Source organism: Seriola aureovittata, chromosome 15, assembly GCF_021018895.1.
Source record: "Seriola aureovittata isolate HTS-2021-v1 ecotype China chromosome 15, ASM2101889v1, whole genome shotgun sequence".
Lineage (NCBI taxonomy): Eukaryota > Metazoa > Chordata > Actinopteri > Carangiformes > Carangidae > Seriola > Seriola aureovittata.
In genome coordinates this window covers 17,921,745-17,941,110 of record NC_079378.1, presented here as the reverse complement: position 1 = coordinate 17,941,110, position 19,366 = coordinate 17,921,745, and the positions used below count along the sequence as shown (strand labels likewise).

General features: G+C 40.3%; 2 protein-coding genes across 4 annotated transcripts; both read right to left on the bottom strand.

The window, feature by feature from the left end:
* Window positions 1-617: 617 nt before the first annotated feature.
* On the bottom strand, window positions 618-6,739 carry tiprl (TIP41, TOR signaling pathway regulator-like (S. cerevisiae)). Of its 3 annotated transcripts, XM_056398338.1 has the most exons (9): window positions 6,590-6,716; window positions 5,912-6,056; window positions 5,664-5,791; window positions 3,739-3,915; window positions 2,563-2,662; window positions 2,312-2,443; window positions 1,799-1,894; window positions 1,596-1,658; window positions 618-1,281 (listed from the first exon to the last, which is right to left on the bottom strand). In XM_056398338.1, the coding sequence occupies exons 2-9, from the start codon at window positions 5,924-5,926 to the stop codon at window positions 1,150-1,152; spliced, it is 843 nt and encodes a 280-aa protein (XP_056254313.1). In that variant the 5' UTR covers window positions 5,927-6,056; window positions 6,590-6,716; the 3' UTR covers window positions 618-1,149. The 3 variants fall into 3 exon arrangements, with proteins under 3 accessions (XP_056254313.1, XP_056254312.1, XP_056254314.1); XM_056398337.1 differs by lacking the exon at window positions 5,912-6,056 and having other exon boundaries at window positions 6,590-6,739; XM_056398339.1 differs by lacking the exon at window positions 6,590-6,716 and having other exon boundaries at window positions 5,912-6,064.
* A 2,390-nt stretch (window positions 6,740-9,129) lies between these two features.
* On the bottom strand, window positions 9,130-19,366 carry riox2 (ribosomal oxygenase 2). Its single transcript, XM_056398319.1, has 10 exons — window positions 19,300-19,366; window positions 18,120-18,566; window positions 14,561-14,680; window positions 14,193-14,321; window positions 13,840-13,943; window positions 13,236-13,338; window positions 10,783-10,945; window positions 10,544-10,632; window positions 10,302-10,412; window positions 9,130-9,436 (listed from the first exon to the last, which is right to left on the bottom strand). Exons 2-10 carry the CDS (start codon window positions 18,558-18,560, stop codon window positions 9,284-9,286), a joined length of 1,413 nt encoding a protein of 470 aa, XP_056254294.1. The 5' UTR covers window positions 18,561-18,566; window positions 19,300-19,366; the 3' UTR covers window positions 9,130-9,283.

Here is a 19,366-nt window from a genome sequence, read left to right as displayed (position 1 = left end):
GCTGACCAATCACAGATCTCATTATATTGATAAATCTCTGTGGCTGAGTGAACATGTGAAGTAAAGAAGATAAGCATTAAATGCTGAGAGAAACTAACATGTTGAGTTTTTTTTGTATTATTGTTATTATTTTATATGCCCCCCCTGCTTGGTAGGCTCAAATCAAATTTGCTTTATTTTCAGATCAGGTGCCCAGAGGTTAAAAGCTCTGAAACGGTCATCAGCTGACAACTAATGGAAGTTTTGACACTTTACCAGTAGAAGATTGTCCAAACTGCGGTACATACCATAATGAAATTAAATTAAAAAAAACAAACAAACTGCAGGGTTTGAAGGGGTTTCACAAAAATAATTTAAATATATAATTTTCCCAGGGTTTCCCAACCTTTTGCACACAATTGTAAAGTTTCTTTCTTTTCCCAAAGGTTTGAAAAAAACTACAACAGCTGGACACCCATCTCAGCAGTGGGGGTGGATGAATAATTCCTTATTTTAGTTATGTAATTTTTGTCATATTAATGATTCTTACTGGTAGAAACCCCATTATGGCGTTTTGCACAGCTGAAGTACACCATAATCATTCCTCAAAAGAAAACAAGAATCCAGTGCAAGCAAAGTAAGCTAGCTATATTTACACAAACATTTATTTGGCCACATTGTCGACATATTCACATAGATTCTCAAGGTTTTTAACTTGCACATGAAAAACAAGCCTTTTCACCTTCTGTAAGTCAGTGTAGAAAAAACAGTTCCCATATTTACAGAAATTCATGACAACCTTTTTATTTTGTGTAGCTTTTTACAAATACAGTAGTGACATACTAACAACTGTCCTAATGAGACTTACACACACAATGTTAAGTTGACACTGAAAAATAAAATAAAAATCAGTTCAAATCAAAAATTAAAGCCAGATGTTAGAGCAAAGTGTGGTTAACTGGGGTAAAAGAGTCTTTCTAACAGTGCATCATTTTGAGAACACACCATCATAGTGGCCACATATAAAAACTATTTATGTAAAAACGATTCCTCGGATTTTTGAAGGAGAAATCGATGATTATGATACTGTAAAATGAAGGGTGTGGTTTAAGACTACTATTCCTGTTTTTCATCATGCAGAGCATCAATGTGGACCTTGTAGTATGTTGGTCACTGAGGGGCTTCATCAGCAGCTGTCTGAGGCTCTATTACAGGAAGCTCCAGCTTCTCACACACTGTCAGCTTCAGGGTTAAATGCTGGGCAATCTCATTGGGATCAGTGTAGAGAGAAGCAGGGACATTCTGGAGGAGAGAGTAACATCTGTTACACTGACAATAATAACTACTGCACTTCATGATTTTAAATCCATATTCTTTTAACATAGGCTTTACATGAAATCTGCTGATGAATGAAGGCGTCATTTAAAAGTGAAATTATAATTAGTCATCAAACAAAATTATAGCTTTTATTCAAATACATGCTAATGCTGTACCATAGGTAAATTTAATTGGATATAGTGTTTTTCAAATACACCACATTGGAAATATACAACAACTCTGAACAGAAAGATCCCTGACCAGAGTCAGGGATCTCTTGTCATTAGGACATAACTGACCTTCAGTTCTGATATTTTGCTTTCCCTTGTGCTGAACTCTCGTAGCATGTAATTCTTCCCAGCCTGGAATCAAAAACAGGATCACCATTCATTACTCGTTAGAGCCTTGACCGTGTAATATAACTTGTGCCACATTTAAATTCTATGACTCAGTAGAAAACCCTGCACTGTACTTTGTTTCTGGTTGGAGGAAAACAACTTGCCTCATGATACAGTCGTGTGTCATTTATTCTAATCAGCACTCCGTCCACTCGTAGGAAGAAGCGCAACAACAGGAAAAAACTGGTGGGCATCACCCTCTGCATCATCAACAAGACACACAGCAACATTATATCATGATTCAATGAGTTAATACAGACATGTAAGAAACAAGTTTTGGAATCAGTCAGGAACATTTCTTTTGTGAGACAATTCCCACCATTGAACGTTGCCTGCCGAGCTCTCCCACTCCTCTCCCAGAATACAACTGTGGTGTGTAATTATAGTCAGATTCCAGGTGTGAATGTGTGCACCTATGTGAGTATGGTTCCTGCAAAGAGAGCTGGGCTCTGGGTGGCTTCCCTGAATAAATGAAGATTTAAAAGGAGCTACTGCCTCAGTAAATTAGGCTATAATTATATACGGACTGAAAGATTTGTCTTCCTCTTGTGTTAACAAAAATTTGGTCCTCATTTGAATCAACAGTATCAGCTGTTGGACATAAAGACAGCACTCACAATTTTGACACTGATCATTGAGACTCCGTGGTCATGAAGCTCGTCCTCGAACAGTAGTACGTCATCAAAGAACATGATCTGTTCCCGAGCCTTCAGCTTCTCCATGTTGATACGTTCTGCCGTCTCAGTCACCTTCAGAACAACAACAACAACAACAACAACAGGTAGAAATACAATATATAAAACAAAATGAAACACATAACACAGGTGTGGATGATATGTGTTCCATCACATTAAGGAAAGTGAACCACCTGTATCTGCACACCCTCTCCTATCAGAGTGCCTCTGTAATCTGTGGTGTATGTCCAGTCATAAGGTCTCACCACCTCTTTGGAGTGTTCAGAATCAGCTCTGCAAGGAGATCACAGAGATTCATGTTAACAACTCAGAGCTTCACATTGCGTCAAATAAATAACAACCCACACCAACTCCAGTCCTGGCACACGCAGAAACACACTCTCATGTGTACAAATGACAGTTGCACAAAGAGGGTCAGCCAAGACACAGGACGGTAAGAGCTTTATGGATTTTTTGATGCCCCACTGCTGAGGCTTGATGCTCCCAATGGCCAGTGTCACTATGACAGACAGGTCCATTGTCAATGAGTGAGTGAGTGAGTGAGTGAGTGAGTGAGTGAGTGAGTGAGTGAGTGAGTGAGTGAGTGAGTGAGAGAGAGGCAAGCAGGGCCTAAGCGAATCAATATCAAAATCAAAACACTATGTGGTGCCACAAGTAACACTGTATGGGAAACACTGCAGTAACTGTTCTGTAAATTCAATGTAGAAATGGTTTAAAATAATCTCCTGTTATCTTGAGTTGGTTGAGACATCCCCTGCTTATTGGGGAGTCCCATTTTCACCCATTACTATTATTATGTTTGTATACCTGTATTCTATGTTTTATTTCTGATTTGTGAGATAAAATGAAATGAATTTCCTTCTCCATCGTTCTAGTCAATCTCCTCTTATGCAGCTGTTGGCAGACCAGTTCAGAGGTGCATTACTGCCACCAACTGTCGCTCTCGTGTCACGTGACAACATGGCAATCTTGCTGCACAAATCATGTTACGTTGCGAAGCAGCCAGATTCATGAGATCACTGCCTGCCCCAAATATACAGCACAGACACTTAAGGGTAGGTGCCTCAGTGGAAACGGCTTTGCCAAATGGACGGACGGTATATACATCATATCTCAAATACGTGATTAAACTGTGTGTAGAGAGACTGCAGTCATTCTGAGGGAGGGGACCAACAGAGAAATATCCTGATGTCAAACAGGCTGCACTGAAACTACTATCAATGTTTGAGAATCAGTTTTTCTATTATCTACAGCTGTTCTTTGCTCTCACATATCACATTTCACAATTCAAATGTTAACAAATCAACCCTCCAGCTCTGGCCTGGGTAACACACGGATGCTCATCTTGCCTGCTCTCCTGCCATTCCTGAGCACAGGCCACCTTGACAGCATCCTCCATGTTGTTAACTCTCTTAAGGGCATCGACGGCATTGAATTCAATTCCGTAGCCATCTGTGTGATGGATGCGCAGGATGTTGTCCCCAAACAGCATCTCTGGAAGGGGCATGCTCATCTCTTCTGCTAACCTGGAACGACAAACAGCAAACAGCTGAAACCAGGACACAAACAACACTTCAGTTCAAGTATCATCAATATAACTGTAGTTTTTGTATTAAAATACTTTTACCTGTTAAACTCTTGATTTTCTGTGTGAGGACACAGAATATTCTATATCTGCCTTTTCCCCGGCTTCATTCTGGATAATGATGTGTACAACGAGTGAAATGTATAAATACCCACAGGATCCATTTGCATCATGTGATACAGCTGTGCTCCAGCTCAGTCAGCAGTCAGTCATGGTTTCAATGTCCACTGTTCTTCCATGGAAACTTTTCTAATTTAGAGTTTTTGTGCTGACATTTTTCCTGTTGTACTCGCATAAAAGCATCTGGATCTCTGGAAGTGTATAGAGTACCCTTCATCCACATAATTGTCTCTCAATGGCTATGGCATCATAGCCTCCTATTATATCCCATCGTCAGTGAGTATCACTGATCACACAGTGCAGCTGTTGTCATTAACATATACTCATGTTGAATATGTTGTGACCAGAAAATAATTATAAGATCACTGAATCTTGTTTGTTTGCTGGTTAACATGTAGTATGAGCTGCCATTAAATCCTTATTTCAAACTTGCTTTAGTAACTGACCTCAAAAACAGAAACATTTGTAAATGAGCAACTAGCTGTATTAAAACACAGCATAATAGAGAGGGAGAGCAGGGGGGTCTCAAAAATTAGCTTTTCTATTAATTAATGATATAAGAAATACATAAAATCCAATTAAAATCTAATGTCTTGTCATCTGTAATCTTAAGTGTGTGCACCTCTGCTTTGCTCAGATAGCCTTACTTTTTCTTCTGTCAATAAAGTGTGAAACACAATTGATTTGTAAATAACAGGGTGTTTTTATGTATCACAGCTCATGAGCTGCTTCGTTCTGTACTCTGTAATTATTGTGTGACTTTGGTGTCAGATCAGCAGCTGGACTGCACGTCATGGCCTCCGTATAGTGAAGCTGCAGTGATGACTCCTCATCACGCTGCTTTGTGAAGTTTTATGTTAACCACAAAAACAAGGATGCCGAATACAATGGATGTAGGATACTAATTACAAATAAATCAGCACTCATGTTTATAACAGCTGATAAGCAACAAGAAATAGGTACCTGAGCTATTTTATTACCAGTATCTTCCATTAGTCCAACAACCACACATCGGTGTAACTCCACTGTTGGCAACACACTAACCCCAGTCAGCTGACCACTGAAGAGCAGAACAGATTGAATTTGACAGATTGTTAAAATAGCAAATACACTTCTAACCAAGACCTGTCTTATATCGAGGAGTAGTCATGTGCGTTGTTGGCACATTGTTATCTTAAGGTGATGGAAAGGGGCTGACCGACAAAAACCTGGTCTTCAGTCAGTGGTGCAGTATTTCACTGCTATTTTAAGGGCGCATTGTCAAGAGAGTAATATGCACCTGCAACGGCAGGTGTGCAACGTGCCTGTGACACACAAGCAGAGTGTGTTGAAAATGTGCTTCATATGGTTTGGATAAGTCAAGAGGAACATTAGAGTACAGCCTCAGAAGGTTGAAGTATTCTTTGCGAGATATCACTACGTTGCCGTGCGGTGTCCAAGAGACATTCATGACTGTCTCTTGGACATCCATGACACACGAGGCTCTGGTGTTTTTTCTTACTACCTGGTAAATCCTCCACCAACAAGTAAAAGTTAAAAGTACATACTAAAGTAAATGGAACATCTCACCGTTCAATGTCTTTGGATTTCATGATGTGGTTTTTGGCAGCAGTCACTTTCCATGGTCCAAAGGTGAAGTCCTGCTTACTGCTCTTGAAACCATGTGACATCATTGTGGACAGAGAGGCCAACATCAGCTACAAGAGAGATGATCAGCAGATTGGACTAACAGAGGAAACAGTCAGGCTTGAACTTTACAGTCAAAGGAGGAAGAAAAGATACAAATGAAAGAAATGAGGCATTTCACAATGACATACCTTCACCTGTGCCATCTGTTCGTGCCCACCCACACTCACATTTAAACTACACTGATGCTGAAGGAGTTTATAATTGGTAAATGTTGGTTGTGATTAGTCTTGATCTCCATTACTATATCTGTTTGAATGCTGAAGGACCACACACCTTATGTTTTGTTTAAAAAAAAAAGGAAGAAAGAAAGGAAGAAAAGAAGAAAAAAAAACGTTCAAAAATCGCTCTCTACAACCTCCTGTAAAAACACAAAGAAATTCACTTTATCATTAACAATCGCCAAACGTCATCAAACTCAGCATATAGGTACTAATTTGAACTAAAATCAAACTTTCGAATGAATCGTTCGTTATTTATCCACCACACATTATCGAACACACATTTGCTTGGTTGAACTGATAAACCAAAAATACTAATTAAAAACTATTGAAAATGTATTTCCTGCTATTCTCGTAAAGAAATGAAATGTAACAATTCCAGATGTAGCAGACTTTGCTATCGCCTTAGTTTGTATCATGCAAAATCACAACATTGAATTAAACGCTGTCGGCTCTGACTCAGACTACAATGTTGACAGCGGCCTACAGTACGTGGGCCGGAACATTACAGACAACGAACAAACACCAGAACAAACACCAGAACAACTGAGAGATACAGCCTAGATTAGCAGAAATAAATCCGTTTACCTCGGTGGTGTTGTCAACTATATCATACATTCATGTCATGGCGGGTACCTGGGTGCGTCAATAAAAACTGTCCGGTCATGTTAGCTACTCTTACGCGTTAGTTCCATGGTCTACGGGCTTTATGTGAACCCTGCTGTTACCATGGCGCTATTTCCCATGATTCCTCACTGCAAACATTTTGTCTGCCCGGGGTCGTCTATCATAAATCGCATAACATTCGACTTGGGCTGACTATTACACTATTAAATATTCAAAGTGGAAGATACCATCGATCAAAACTTCTGAAATAAGATACATGATAGAGAGGATATGGGCAATACATACAAAATACAACCAAATTAATAAATAAAATAAAATATAATGCAACACATAAATAAAGAAAATGAAATAAAAATATTCAAGGTATTAAAAAAAAAACACCCGCAAAACTATATCTACAGGGTTACCATCTAACAAAAAAGTTTCTGTTTTTATTTATTTACTATTTTTCCATTGATCCATGTGATGAATCAATATAGTGTCAGAATACTACTTTGAATTGTGTTGTTGTTTTATTTTTTACAATCAGTTTCATCATAAATTAAAAAAAAAAAAATTTTCTAAATGAATAGTTGAACCAAAACTATTTCATACACAAGGCTTTAATAAAATGATAATATGCGTAATACACATTTTCTGTCAATATCGTCACAGAATCTTGAAAGTATCTGGGTTACAGGATAAATCAAATGTATAATTTTAAATGTATATATTTTATATTTTGTATTACTAAAATTCCAAGCTGACGTCCTCTTAATATTTTCAAATCTAGAGTTCTATGACAACTAGGCAGGAGTTATGAACCTCTGGCAAAGTAATTAGTAAACTAATATGACTATTATCACATTTTTTTGTGCCAATACCATGCCAGTTCATTGCATTATTCTCAAGAGACCAGTTACTTGAATTCCATATTTCTTGAGGAATTCTGTATGTCAGTAAAAATCTGTTTTCATTTGGTAATTGTGTCACCAACAGTATGTCATTTTTAATCCAGCTATCAATATTTTATGTTTAAATCTAATATTTTTATTGTTCCAAATTAAACATTTATAGGGAGAACATATGTATTTATAAATAATTAATCATGGGGACAATGACACTTGTTTATGGTAGTTAGACAATTTAACAGGGATTTTATTTACATCAAAATTGCAGTAGAGGAGGACTTCAATAGGAATCCTGACATAATACCTGCTACTTTTTCAAAATATGTCAAAACAGTTTAGATTTATACATTATTAAACTCTGTATTATTCATTCTTACAACTTGTGGAGGTAGGCTATACAGTTCAAAAGTGGATTTTTAATGGAATTCCAATCTCCGCATAGGATTAATTTTGTATAAGTAAAAGTTCTCAGAATTGTAGAAATTTCCTTCCCAAACTCTTTGAAAAGATTTCTATTCCTGGAACAAGAATCTTGTTCCTCCTGCTCTCAGAGTCCTTCAAATGCTGTTTGACAAACTCCAGTAGGCTGTCACGTTTCCATCTAGTCTCTCTACCATAAAGGCTTGACTGATGGAGAGCTGCTGATATCCTTCCAGCAGGTTCTCTCTCTCTGTAGAGGACCTCTGAAGTTCTATTAGAGGGACTGTTCGGTTTTTGGTCTCCTCCCCTGACCAAGGCTTTTCTTGCTCAGTTGGTTGCTTCCAGACTTCTTCCATTTCAGATATTGAATAATTCATACTCCAAAGCTTTAGAAATGGTTAAATACTCTTGCCCTGATCTAAGGCTCTCCACAATTTTATCATGAAAAGATCATATGTAGAACTCTTTTTTTTTTCATTCATGACTTTTCATATTATTTTGTTTTTGTTTACCTAAATGTTTTTTATTCTGTTATTCAGACTGCTCTCTTTCTCATCTGATGTCCCTTGTTTGTTAAATGTTTTTCTATGCCTTAATGCTTGTACATAAATCTTTCATAACTAAAAAAAATAATAATAATTTACATCCCCTCTTAAATAGAAAGTAGGAGTGAAACAGGAACATGTTCTCTTCCAGAAGTACAAGAATGCCATTCAAAACTGATGTTTGTAATAAAGCAAACAAATAATAATCTAGACTTGAAACTAACACAAGGCATGTTGTGTGGTGCAATCCATACATGTAGATAATGGCTGTATCAAATACTGTTGTTTATTCCAGTTTCTGGTCTTAGTGGCCTTTAATGAATTGTTTCAAATAAGCCTTTGGACCATTGCAGGTTAAGGTGGATTTACACTTGTGTACAGAGGTAAAACTGTATACCTTTTATGTGCTCTGAGGTTAAACAGCCCAGATAAATATGTGTTATTATAAATCATGTGCTTGTTAAAAGTATATAGGCTCATTATGAGTTATTATGTTGGTGCGGTGAGCAGGAAAATCTTTGGTTGGGGGCAGCACCATAGATGATAGAAAATAAACTCCTGAAACACACATTTAAAAAAAAAAAAGTAAAACAGGTGAAATAAAAGGTGAAGGAGAGATCGCATCAAAGAAGCTGGTGACATGAGATCAGAGCGTCAGATCCTGCACTGCTGGAGCTGTGCCAACTTTATTCAGGAGGGAAACAGAATAAGGCGAGGAGAAAACATTTAGAAGGATTTGTAAAAATCAACATACGTTGATGTAATACTTCACTTCAGTCATATTTTGATTTATTGGTGTGCTACAGCACCTCCAGCAGGCTCTCACTCCAGAGAGCCAGGACCAGACTGAGCTTGGCCTCCTGGGTGGGCAGCTGGAGCTGGGCCACAGCCAGCTGCTCGGCCTGTTGGAGCTGTCGCAGGGCCTGGAGGTGGGACAGAGGGAACTTCAGGCCCTGCAGAGACAAAAAAATAAGTTTCTGGGTTTGGACAACTGGGGAAATTATCAACAAAACATTTACGCATGCATCACATATATCAAGGACTGCGCCTGGCCAGTACTTTATGTATTCACCTAGGTACAGGACAGAGTGCTTCAGGTATTCATTTATGTCCACTGCTATCAAAATCTACGTCAGCAGTTGTGACCACAGACTGAGCCAGACTCGCCGACCCCCCTTTTTTTTGCTGTGCAATGGCTAACACACCCTCACCACCCCGCACTGATTTGTGACAGAGTCACTCAATACTTCCTGACTTTCTACCATGTGTAAGGAAGTCAGCCCCAAGTCCACATATTCTTATCCTGACCTATTTCGTTTAATACAGAGATCACTCATATATAGTTTCATTTTTGGCTGGACCACAACAGCAGGGTCTTCGTCCCACACTCACTCACTCACTGATCATATCTCCACCATTGGTCAGCCAAATGCCACGTGACTGAGTTTCCCCATTGACCGTTGCTCTTTCAAAATAATATGGTACAAACAGGTTTTATTAGGGGGCATTTACAGTCTGCGGTGTTTCCAATTTAGCACATTTGTCACTAGATTTACAGACTTTCTTTCAAATAAGACTGGGTATAAACCTGGTACATGGCTGGTCCGTGTATGGGTGCCAACCGTGGGCTTAGGGGTTAGGATTACACAGTCTCTATTATGAATTATTTTGTTAGCTTAGAATTAATTTCTTAATACTAAGAAGTTTGTTTAGACAGCACTTCATAAGCAAAATCAAGGGGGTGAAAAAAGAAAAATCACCGTCATCCTGTCAGCGCTACAAGAACCGCAGCAAGAGAACAGTGAGTTAACTGCTCACCTTGGAGACATCATGTTCCTCCTCTTCATCACAAGCTTCACCCATCATGTGGCTTTCCCTCTGGTTCTTCAAAGAATGTAAGACAAAGACAACCAGCTCTGTGGCCTCATCCTGGAAAACGCACACAATTTTTTTGTTGGATATCTGACAATTGCTGGCAGGATTCTGATAATTGGAAAAATTATGAATATCTGATTCAATTATCGCCTAGATCCTTAAATTTACGGCCTAAATGGACTTACCGTTCTTTCTTGACTTTGCTCCACTGTTACTACCATGTGGTCTTTACACCTCAAGCACACCATATCCTCCAAGGCAGGAATCCTCTCAGCTGAGAGAGAGAGAGAGAGAGAGAGAGCGAGAGAGAGAGAGAAGAGAGAGAGAGAGAGGCAGACAGACAGACACACACAAACAAAATGAGCATGTCATATACGGTCCCCCTGTAGATACTGGAACACACAATAACCACAAACGGACTCACAAGGTGTGAGCAGCTGCTGGCTATATGGTGGCAGCCTGTTCATGATAAAGTCTCTCTTCATGTGAGTGGAGCGAACTTCCAGCATCCCCGTTTCCAATTCAGCAGCCAGAGATCTGAGGGCAGTGGCCAGCCGACTGCTGGTGTCTCGGCCTTCACTGCTACCCTACACATACAAATACACAGGTGAGAAATCCAGATGGACCCAATGTGAATATTTGTGATGTGAATAAATACTGGTATGTGTTATTCTGAAGAGGTCTGTATTTGTGGCTCCACCAACTATAGCCATAAAAATGGCTGTTTACACCTTTGGTTGAGATGAGCAAAGGCAAGTGCAATTTTATGGCAAAACGACTCCCAGAATCCCCTTGTGTTGTCTGACATGTATAAACATTATCTCAGCTCACCACCCCACTAGCCTCAATTTGGGTCCATTGCTTCCCATGGAAACAGCAACTATTGAGAGTGAGTGAGTGAGTGAGTGAGTGAGTGAGTGACTCTTGGAACAAAAGCTTCAAGCACAGCTAGCAACAAGTTTCTAATAAAACAAAAAATATTGCATATTCTACACAGACACATACATATACACACCATTCAGCCACACTGTTAAAACGACTGACAGGTGAAGTGAATAACATTGATAACCTTGTTACAACTGTACCTGTCAAGGGGTAGGATATGGTGGGCAGCAGGTGAACAGTCACCTCTTAAAATTAATGTGTCGGGGAAGTGTAAAGGTCTGAGCCAGATCTTCACAACAGTTCCCAGTATGCAGTGGTCAGTACCTACTAAAAGTGGTCCAAGTAAAGATACTGGTGAACCGGCGCCAGTTTCATGGGCGCCCAAGGCTCATTGATGTGTGTGCGAAGCAAAGGTTGGCCTGTAGCACAAACTGGTGAAAACTTAAATGCAGGTGATGTTGGAAAACTGTCAGAACACACACTGCATCACATCGTGCTGTGAATGAGGCCGCTGCCCATGCTGACTCCTGTCTACCACTGCAACCGCCTACAATGGGCACGAGAGTGTCAGAGATGGACCATGGAGCAGCGGAAGAAGGTGGCCTGGTCTGATGAATGACATTTTCTTTTACATCATGTGGATGGCTGTCGTTTACCTGGGGAAGAGGTGGCAGCAGGATGCACTATGGGAAGAAGGCATTGTGATGCTCTGGGCAATGTTCTACTGGGAAACCCTGGGTCCTGGCATTCATATGAGTTACTTTGAAACGTACTGTGGCAGGTCAAGTACACCTCTTCATAGCAATGGTATTCCCTGATGGCAGTTGCCTCTTTCAGCAGGATAATGTGTCCTATCACATTTCAAAACTTGAACATGACAGAGTTCAAGGTGTTGACTTGGCCTCCGAAAACCCCAGACCTTAATCCGATCAAGCATCTGTGGGATATACTGGACAAACAAGTCCAATCCATCGTGGCCCCAGTTTACAGGCCTTAAAGGATCTGATGAAGTCTTGGTGCCTGATACCACAGGACAACTTCAGAGTCCAGGCCTCAACAGGTCCGGGCTGTTTTGGCATGCTACAATATCAGTCAGGTGATTTTAATGTGGCTGAACACATGTAAATATGACATATGTGTAATATGCACTGTCTTTGACAAATGTTGGGATCTTGGACAAGCTCATCAAAACAATGCTCTACAGTGCCACCAGTTGTCATGAACTCTACAGGGTATTTTTAAGTTGTTAATTCTGAATTCAGCCCGAAGTGATCAGTGAATAATGTCTTAGGATCCAGTGCCAGCTCATAGATTAAAGGTCCCTTATTTTACACTTTTCCAGTGTTTTATTTGAAGTGTTTATCCATAAGAAGATATATTTGAGGTTTTAAGAACCAAAAACCATCTCAATGTAGTTTTACATCTCCTCTTTCGGGCTTCTCTCTGGAGCTCTAGTAACAACAGGTTGGTGAACTCACTGTTTTCTGAGTGATCTAATACAATATAGCAATATAGCAGGTTAACACTCTGTTGCTGTCACACTTTGTTGTGACATCACAAAGTTACAGAAGTCCTGATGGCTCGTTTTGAAGCTCAGTTTATGAATAGAGGCTGTGTGCATCTCTCTGTGGACTGAGCGCTTTGATACTTTCACAGTATTAATATAGAACCCAGACTTGCTTTATAATGAAAAAAGACATGGACATCTCACTTTTACAATTAGGACTTTTACAAAACAATACATCAGTCTGGGAGTGAAAGCATTTCTTAGTTCCTAATTGTGATGATGGGGTGAAACTGTCATTTGCATCTGGATAACTGTTGAAGGCTGGATGTTTTCCAAAATCCATACAACTTCTATTACGCACATGGACATGTTCACATGTGGGTATGGTGCTTACAGTCCATAAATCTGGACTCGCAAGGATCCGTGCAGGTTTCTTCCAGATGGCAAACTTTACATCAAACAAACCCTTCTAGGTACATAGTTACCAGTAAGAGTCTTCTGGGCATGCCCTCTCTCAGGCTGACTTCAGTCCTGCTGCTGTCACATAGAAAGCTGGGAAATATGTCCAACATCAGATCTCCCCATGACCTGAGGTAAGGACAGGTAGAAAGGACAGGTGAGAGAGTGTCACTCTTTATCAGCCACATCACAGACGGACAACTAACAAGTGCCAAGATTTATTTTCACACTTCCATACACCTGCTGGTCACCTGTCTGAACAAAACATGACTAAACATGTTCAAAAACTCATGAAACTTTGCAAACATGTCTAGCCTGGTGAAAATGTACACCAACAAAATTTCAACTAGGCCGTTCCTATCCACGCGGTTTTGCCTATATATACAAAAATTGGTAGGCACATGTAAAATTCCAATAGATGTTAGAAAAACATTGGGATAAGCAGTGACTCCACTGTACTGACTCTCTACTGTACATGAATTCGTGCAACCTCAATCATATTTTTATGCTTCAAGTCTGTTTTCTCGTTTTACATACAGAACTACAATGATTGCGTTTTGGGTGAAGATGTGCACTACGCCTCCTGTGTAGACGCAACGTTAAAGTGAGGGAGAAGGGGAGCTCTCTTACATTCTCTGGTAAGTGCTGAGAGTCAAGTGGGTGGAGTGGTCCACTCCTGCTGGAGTGCTGGCTTGATGGATGGTGCCTCTGGGAAAGTACAGAAGATCTCCAGCCTGTGGAGAGAGAGGATGATTGATACTCACATGATAAAGTTGGATTGCTGAAGTCTCATATTAGCTTTGACTGAACGGTCTGCCTCCCATTTCTCTTTCTTGCCTTCTATGTACTGTGACTGTACTGTGTTACTGTACTGTGTTAGACTGAGCATGTGTCTATTATTTTGTCCACATTAACAGCACCAAACCAAGTTTCAACATGGATGGATGGAACTGTACCTTAAGTATAATTAGATGGAGCTGTACCTTAAGTATAATATCATGGGTAGGGCTGCCGATCCGCTCCGCTGATTCCAGGCTGTACTCTGCTGCCAGTCTAACAGTAGGATTGTAGAGAAGCCACCGTTTCTGTCCCTCCAGCTGCAGGATAAATACCTGGGCAAAGAGCACCATCAGCATAAGGACAAAATGCACTGAGACCTCCAAGTATCAGCTGATCAGGGTATGTATTGCAAACTTCCCACATGCAGGATACAGAATTCAGGCTTATAAAACATTATAACCTTCATGAAGAAAGATTTATTGCAGGACATCAGTTTTGGCTAGGTGTTCCTAATAAACTGAATGAAGGTATGCTGTAAATATGAAGTCAAGTCACAGATTCATTATTGTACCTCAACATCATCATAGTGAGCTGGAAGACCCTGGGACTCCTGTGGTGTGATGTAGACATTGGATCCCACCAAGGCTCCAAAAAAACTCTCGAGCTTCTCCTGGATCCTCCACAATTCATCCTGGCAACACACAGGAAAACCACATGAGCTACTTCTGACAAAGCTTCATTGAAGTGTCTGATCTGAGGTTTGTTGAAAAGATTTTCACCACGTTTATTTGACCGCATTAGGCCGAATACACTTACTTTGAATGTGCTTTATGAATGTAATGTCATTTAGAAAAATATCAGCAGTGGTATATATTCTGGTCTGATACATGCTGCTGTAGGAAGTCGTCATTCATTTGCTGGAGGTTGGGATATCACTGGGATCATGTTAAATTTTCCACTGAATGTTTCATCATTCCAAATCTTGTTTATCTGCAAAATTCTTTTGTTTTTTAAATTTTTTTTAATCTTGTATAGAATACTGTCCATTCACATAACTGCTGCTGTTATTTTTCAAGTAGTTGGATGAAATAACCTTCAGTTATGGGCTGAGTTAAATGTGTTGGATGATGTCAGTTTTATCAAACATTTCAGGGCTGCAGAGTGCGACCATAATCTGTCTAGTGCAACTAAACATTTTTATTGGTCGGTCGTCTGGCTTTCAACAGGTCTGTGTGTGTGGTGTTATTTTTTCCCCACCTGCATTCTGCAAAGACTTGCCCCTAATCTGCCTTTGATTGGGTCTGACCCTAATATTCAGTGTGTGTGTGTGTGTGTGTCTCTGTGAAACTGTGCCGTGGGCTCCTCGAGCGACATCACAACCTTAAAACACACCTCTAATTCAATATAAACAAAACTACTGAATGTTTTTTCATCCAGACAAATTCCGTGGTGCCAGTCACACTTGTCCCTGACCCTGAAGGGCCCAGACCTGACATCATCAGGAGGTGGTAAGTGCTCTACCACCTAAATGAAGACGTGCACCAGGACATATTTAAGGTACACCGAAACTTTTTCACCACGTAGCCAATGAAAACAGTTAGTCCTTTATTTTGTCTGTATTTCTGCTTCAGATTATTGATGTCATAAGGTCTTAATTTATTTATTAATGAGCACTTTGGTTCGCCACAGTCCTCCATTTTGTAGCTTGCTTGCTGTGCAATTGCATTGTGGGAGAATAGTAAATCGAGTGTTTTTTTTGTTGGCATACTGATATTTTTCAGTGTTCTCAAGTCAGTGAAGTCAGTTTTCAAGAGTGAACACAAAAACCTTTTAGAATGAGTCTATAATACAGAAGTGAAGCACAGCACCTTTTAAAGTCCTTACGGTGAACAGTTGTCAAGTTACATTAGTATTTATTTAGAGCTGTGCTTGTGTCCTCTTGATGAATCCAAGTCCAGAAAATACACGTGGCTCTCAACGCTCCACTATGTTCACCTGCCAGTCTTTACCCGTGTCTCCTTTCTAGTGCTGAGCAGGTCGTGTTCGGTGGCTAAGTAGGTCGTGGGAATATAAGCTTTGGGACTGACTGCAGGGAAAAAAGAAAAATCACTCTTAAAAGGGCCGATGCACCTCCACTCCATAATCTAAACAGCAGTGTACAGCAAAGCAAAATAAAAATGTATAACTACAACCATGTACCCACACAGACTGGAGATAAAATATATTCTCTATGAACAAAATATTATTGTCAGTGCAGCAAATTGAGATTGAAACAAGGATCAGGTTTCAGTATCTGATCATTTTGACAGATCTAGTGTCCGTGTTAGAATTATCCAGCGGAGTGGGATAGGACACAAATTCACTGCTGTAAGTCCTAAACATCTTGAGTCAGGACATGTACTATAAAAGATGTATGAGAGGAGCTGGCTGCCCATCCTACTGATTTCCCATCAAGCCAACAGTGACATAAATCAATTAATTCTCTCTGAGTGTTGTCTAACACCTTTGTCTCATTTTATTGTTATATAACTTATGATTGCTGTAAATAAGATTAACTGACTTACTGTCATGGCATGGCCACACACAGTATTATGAAGGGAGCAGTTACCTGTTGCTGTGATATGTCGCCTCTACTTAACCCTGAGGTAAACTGTCCTGTTGGTACATCAAGGTAACTGGTGAGAAGTGTTACTGACCTGTCTCCTACTACAGGGAGTCGCAGCCCTGACCTGCCCCTCTGATCACAATCACTCACTAGTCACTGGCCTCTAGTGAATCAAATGTGCCCATCCAAACATATTTCCAACCACCAAATATCTCAGCAAGTTTGTTTATAGATTGTTATAATTGTATTTTATATACAATGATGACAAAGCCAGCAGACTTTGGAGTTTACTGAAAGTTGTCAGTTTTGGTTTTCAGTGAATCATCTTGAAAACTATCAAACACAAGGCAAAGTTGGTGAGTCAATGACATTTAAGTTCAGCAGTTGTGGTTTAGATTAAATATCCACAAGTGGTGCTGGTTCATAGATGATGTATTCTTTGTCTTTGGTGAAGCCCCAACCGTTCCTCTAGTGACAGCAATGGACATTTGTTTTGACTGATACCATACACTCACCGACGAATAAATATCCCCCACACCATTACACCACCACCACCATCACCACCACCACCAGCAGCCTGAACAGAAAGCGAGACTCATCAGACTAGGCAACGTTTTTCCAAGCTTCTATTGTCTAATTCTGGTGCAAATTGTAGCCTCAGTTTCCTGTTCTTAGATGACAGGATAGCAGCCGGTGTGGTCTTCTGCTGCTGTCGCCCATCTGCTTCAAGGTTCAACGCGTTGTTCGATCAGAGATGCTCTTCTGCATACCTCGGTTGCAATGAGAGGTCATTTGAGTTACTGTTGCCTTTCTATCAGCTCAAACCAGTCTGGCCATTCTCCTCTGACCTAACAAGGCATTTGCACCCAGAGAACTGCCGCTCACTGGATATTTTCTCTTTTTTGGACCATTCTCTGTAAACCCTAGAGATGGTTGTGTGTGAAAATCCCAGTAGATGTGAAATACTGAGACCAGCCCGTCTGGCACCAACAACCATGCCACGTTCAAAGTCACTTAAATCACCTTTCTTCCCCATTCTGATGCTCTGTTTGAACTTCAGCAGATAGTCTTGACCACGTCTAAAAGCCTAAATGCATTGAGTTGCTGCCATGTGATTGGCCTATTAGATATTTGCGTTAAACAGTTGAACAGGTGTACCTAATAAAGTGGTCGGTGAGTGTATATCTCTATATACTGAATGTATATAAATGAAAACTGATGCAGGCATTCACAGAATAAATTATTATATATTTGATGATACTGTTGGTTTTCTTAAAGCTCCATCACAGAAGCAAACATTACATTTGAACACCATGTCTAAATATTTGGAAAAGATGTAAGAGCTTTGTCACTATGTTTGACCCTCTTCACATTACACAGTGTCCTGCTGTCAGTATACAAATATTAATTAGGTGCAACTTTAAGGAATGTATTGTAAGTAATTAACTGACAGATGGATTAACATTAGCAGTAACATAATTTGGCCCAAAGACAACATGATATTCTCTGTGGGCAGCACTCTCACCTTGAACCTCTGTGGCTGGTGAAACTGGATGGTGGCCTTATTCTGAACCAAGTACTTATTGAGAACACTGCTCTTCACTTGCCCTTCCTTGTTGAGCACTTTTTTCTTGCCATTGATGCAGCGAACGACATTGATGTCCCTGTAGTAACTCAGACCCTGAGAGCACAAGCTCTGCAGGTCAGAAAGCTGGAACAAAGACTGGTAGTAGGATGCTGTGCTTGAATCAGACCTCTGAAGATGGAGAGGTTTCTTTTCCCAGTACTCCCTGAAGAACTGCTCTGTCCCCATTGGCTGGATGAGGCTCTCGAACAAGCTGACAGGGCTTTGGAAGCACAGAGGGGCCGGAGTGTCATTTTGCTCTACCCTGCTCAGTTTAGGTTGGAGCTGCTCATCATCACTACTCCGTCTCTTCACATTCTTTGTTTTGCTTTTCTTTGGCATTTTAACCTAAGGAAAAAAAACAAAGATACCATCAGTGTGATGCTGGCATGAAATAAGGCTGAATCTGGTGGTCTCCCTCTCCCTCAGCTGAGTCTTTGTCTTTGTCTTCCTGAAGGCCTATGGTTTGGAGTCAGATGCACTACTTCATTCCTGCTGGTGCCTTCAGGCTCACCATGTAGGGCGGGTTACAGGCAGACTAGTCGATCCGTTGACCAGGGGGTTTGAATGCCTTTTAATTACTCTATTTTTTTTATTTTTTATTCCTGCTGACGGTTTATATTGTCTAAAATGAAAGTTTAGGACCGGAGAACTGTGTTGTTTTTAGCCTCCTGTCATGTTAAAGTTAGTAAACACAGTTTACATGGAAATTACGAATCTGCAACCACGTTTGTTCGACAGACTCAACCGTAATCACAGATCACCAGACAACAAGGAGCATCACACAGCCTCACAAGTGCAGCTTTGCTTTTGTCATGACTAACAACTCTGTGCTGTCAAACTGGGCATCTTGATGACAGTCAAGATTATATCGTTGTCAAACAGTATTTCTTAGAAATACTTAAAATATTTTGTGGTGTTCCTCCCTGTGTGTGTGTGTGTGTGTGTGTGTTGTCGGCTGACAGGCAGAGGGAACTGTCAGCAACACCCGATGTTCAGCCAACAACCTGCTCCACTCTGTATGTTGTTGATGTCAAAGGTTTGCATTGGGGACATCTAATAACCACAATTACTCACTCACCTTCCCATCAACGTCTGAGATCAGCCGTGTCCAGACCCACGTGAACCGAGTTGTGTTTCCCTTAATA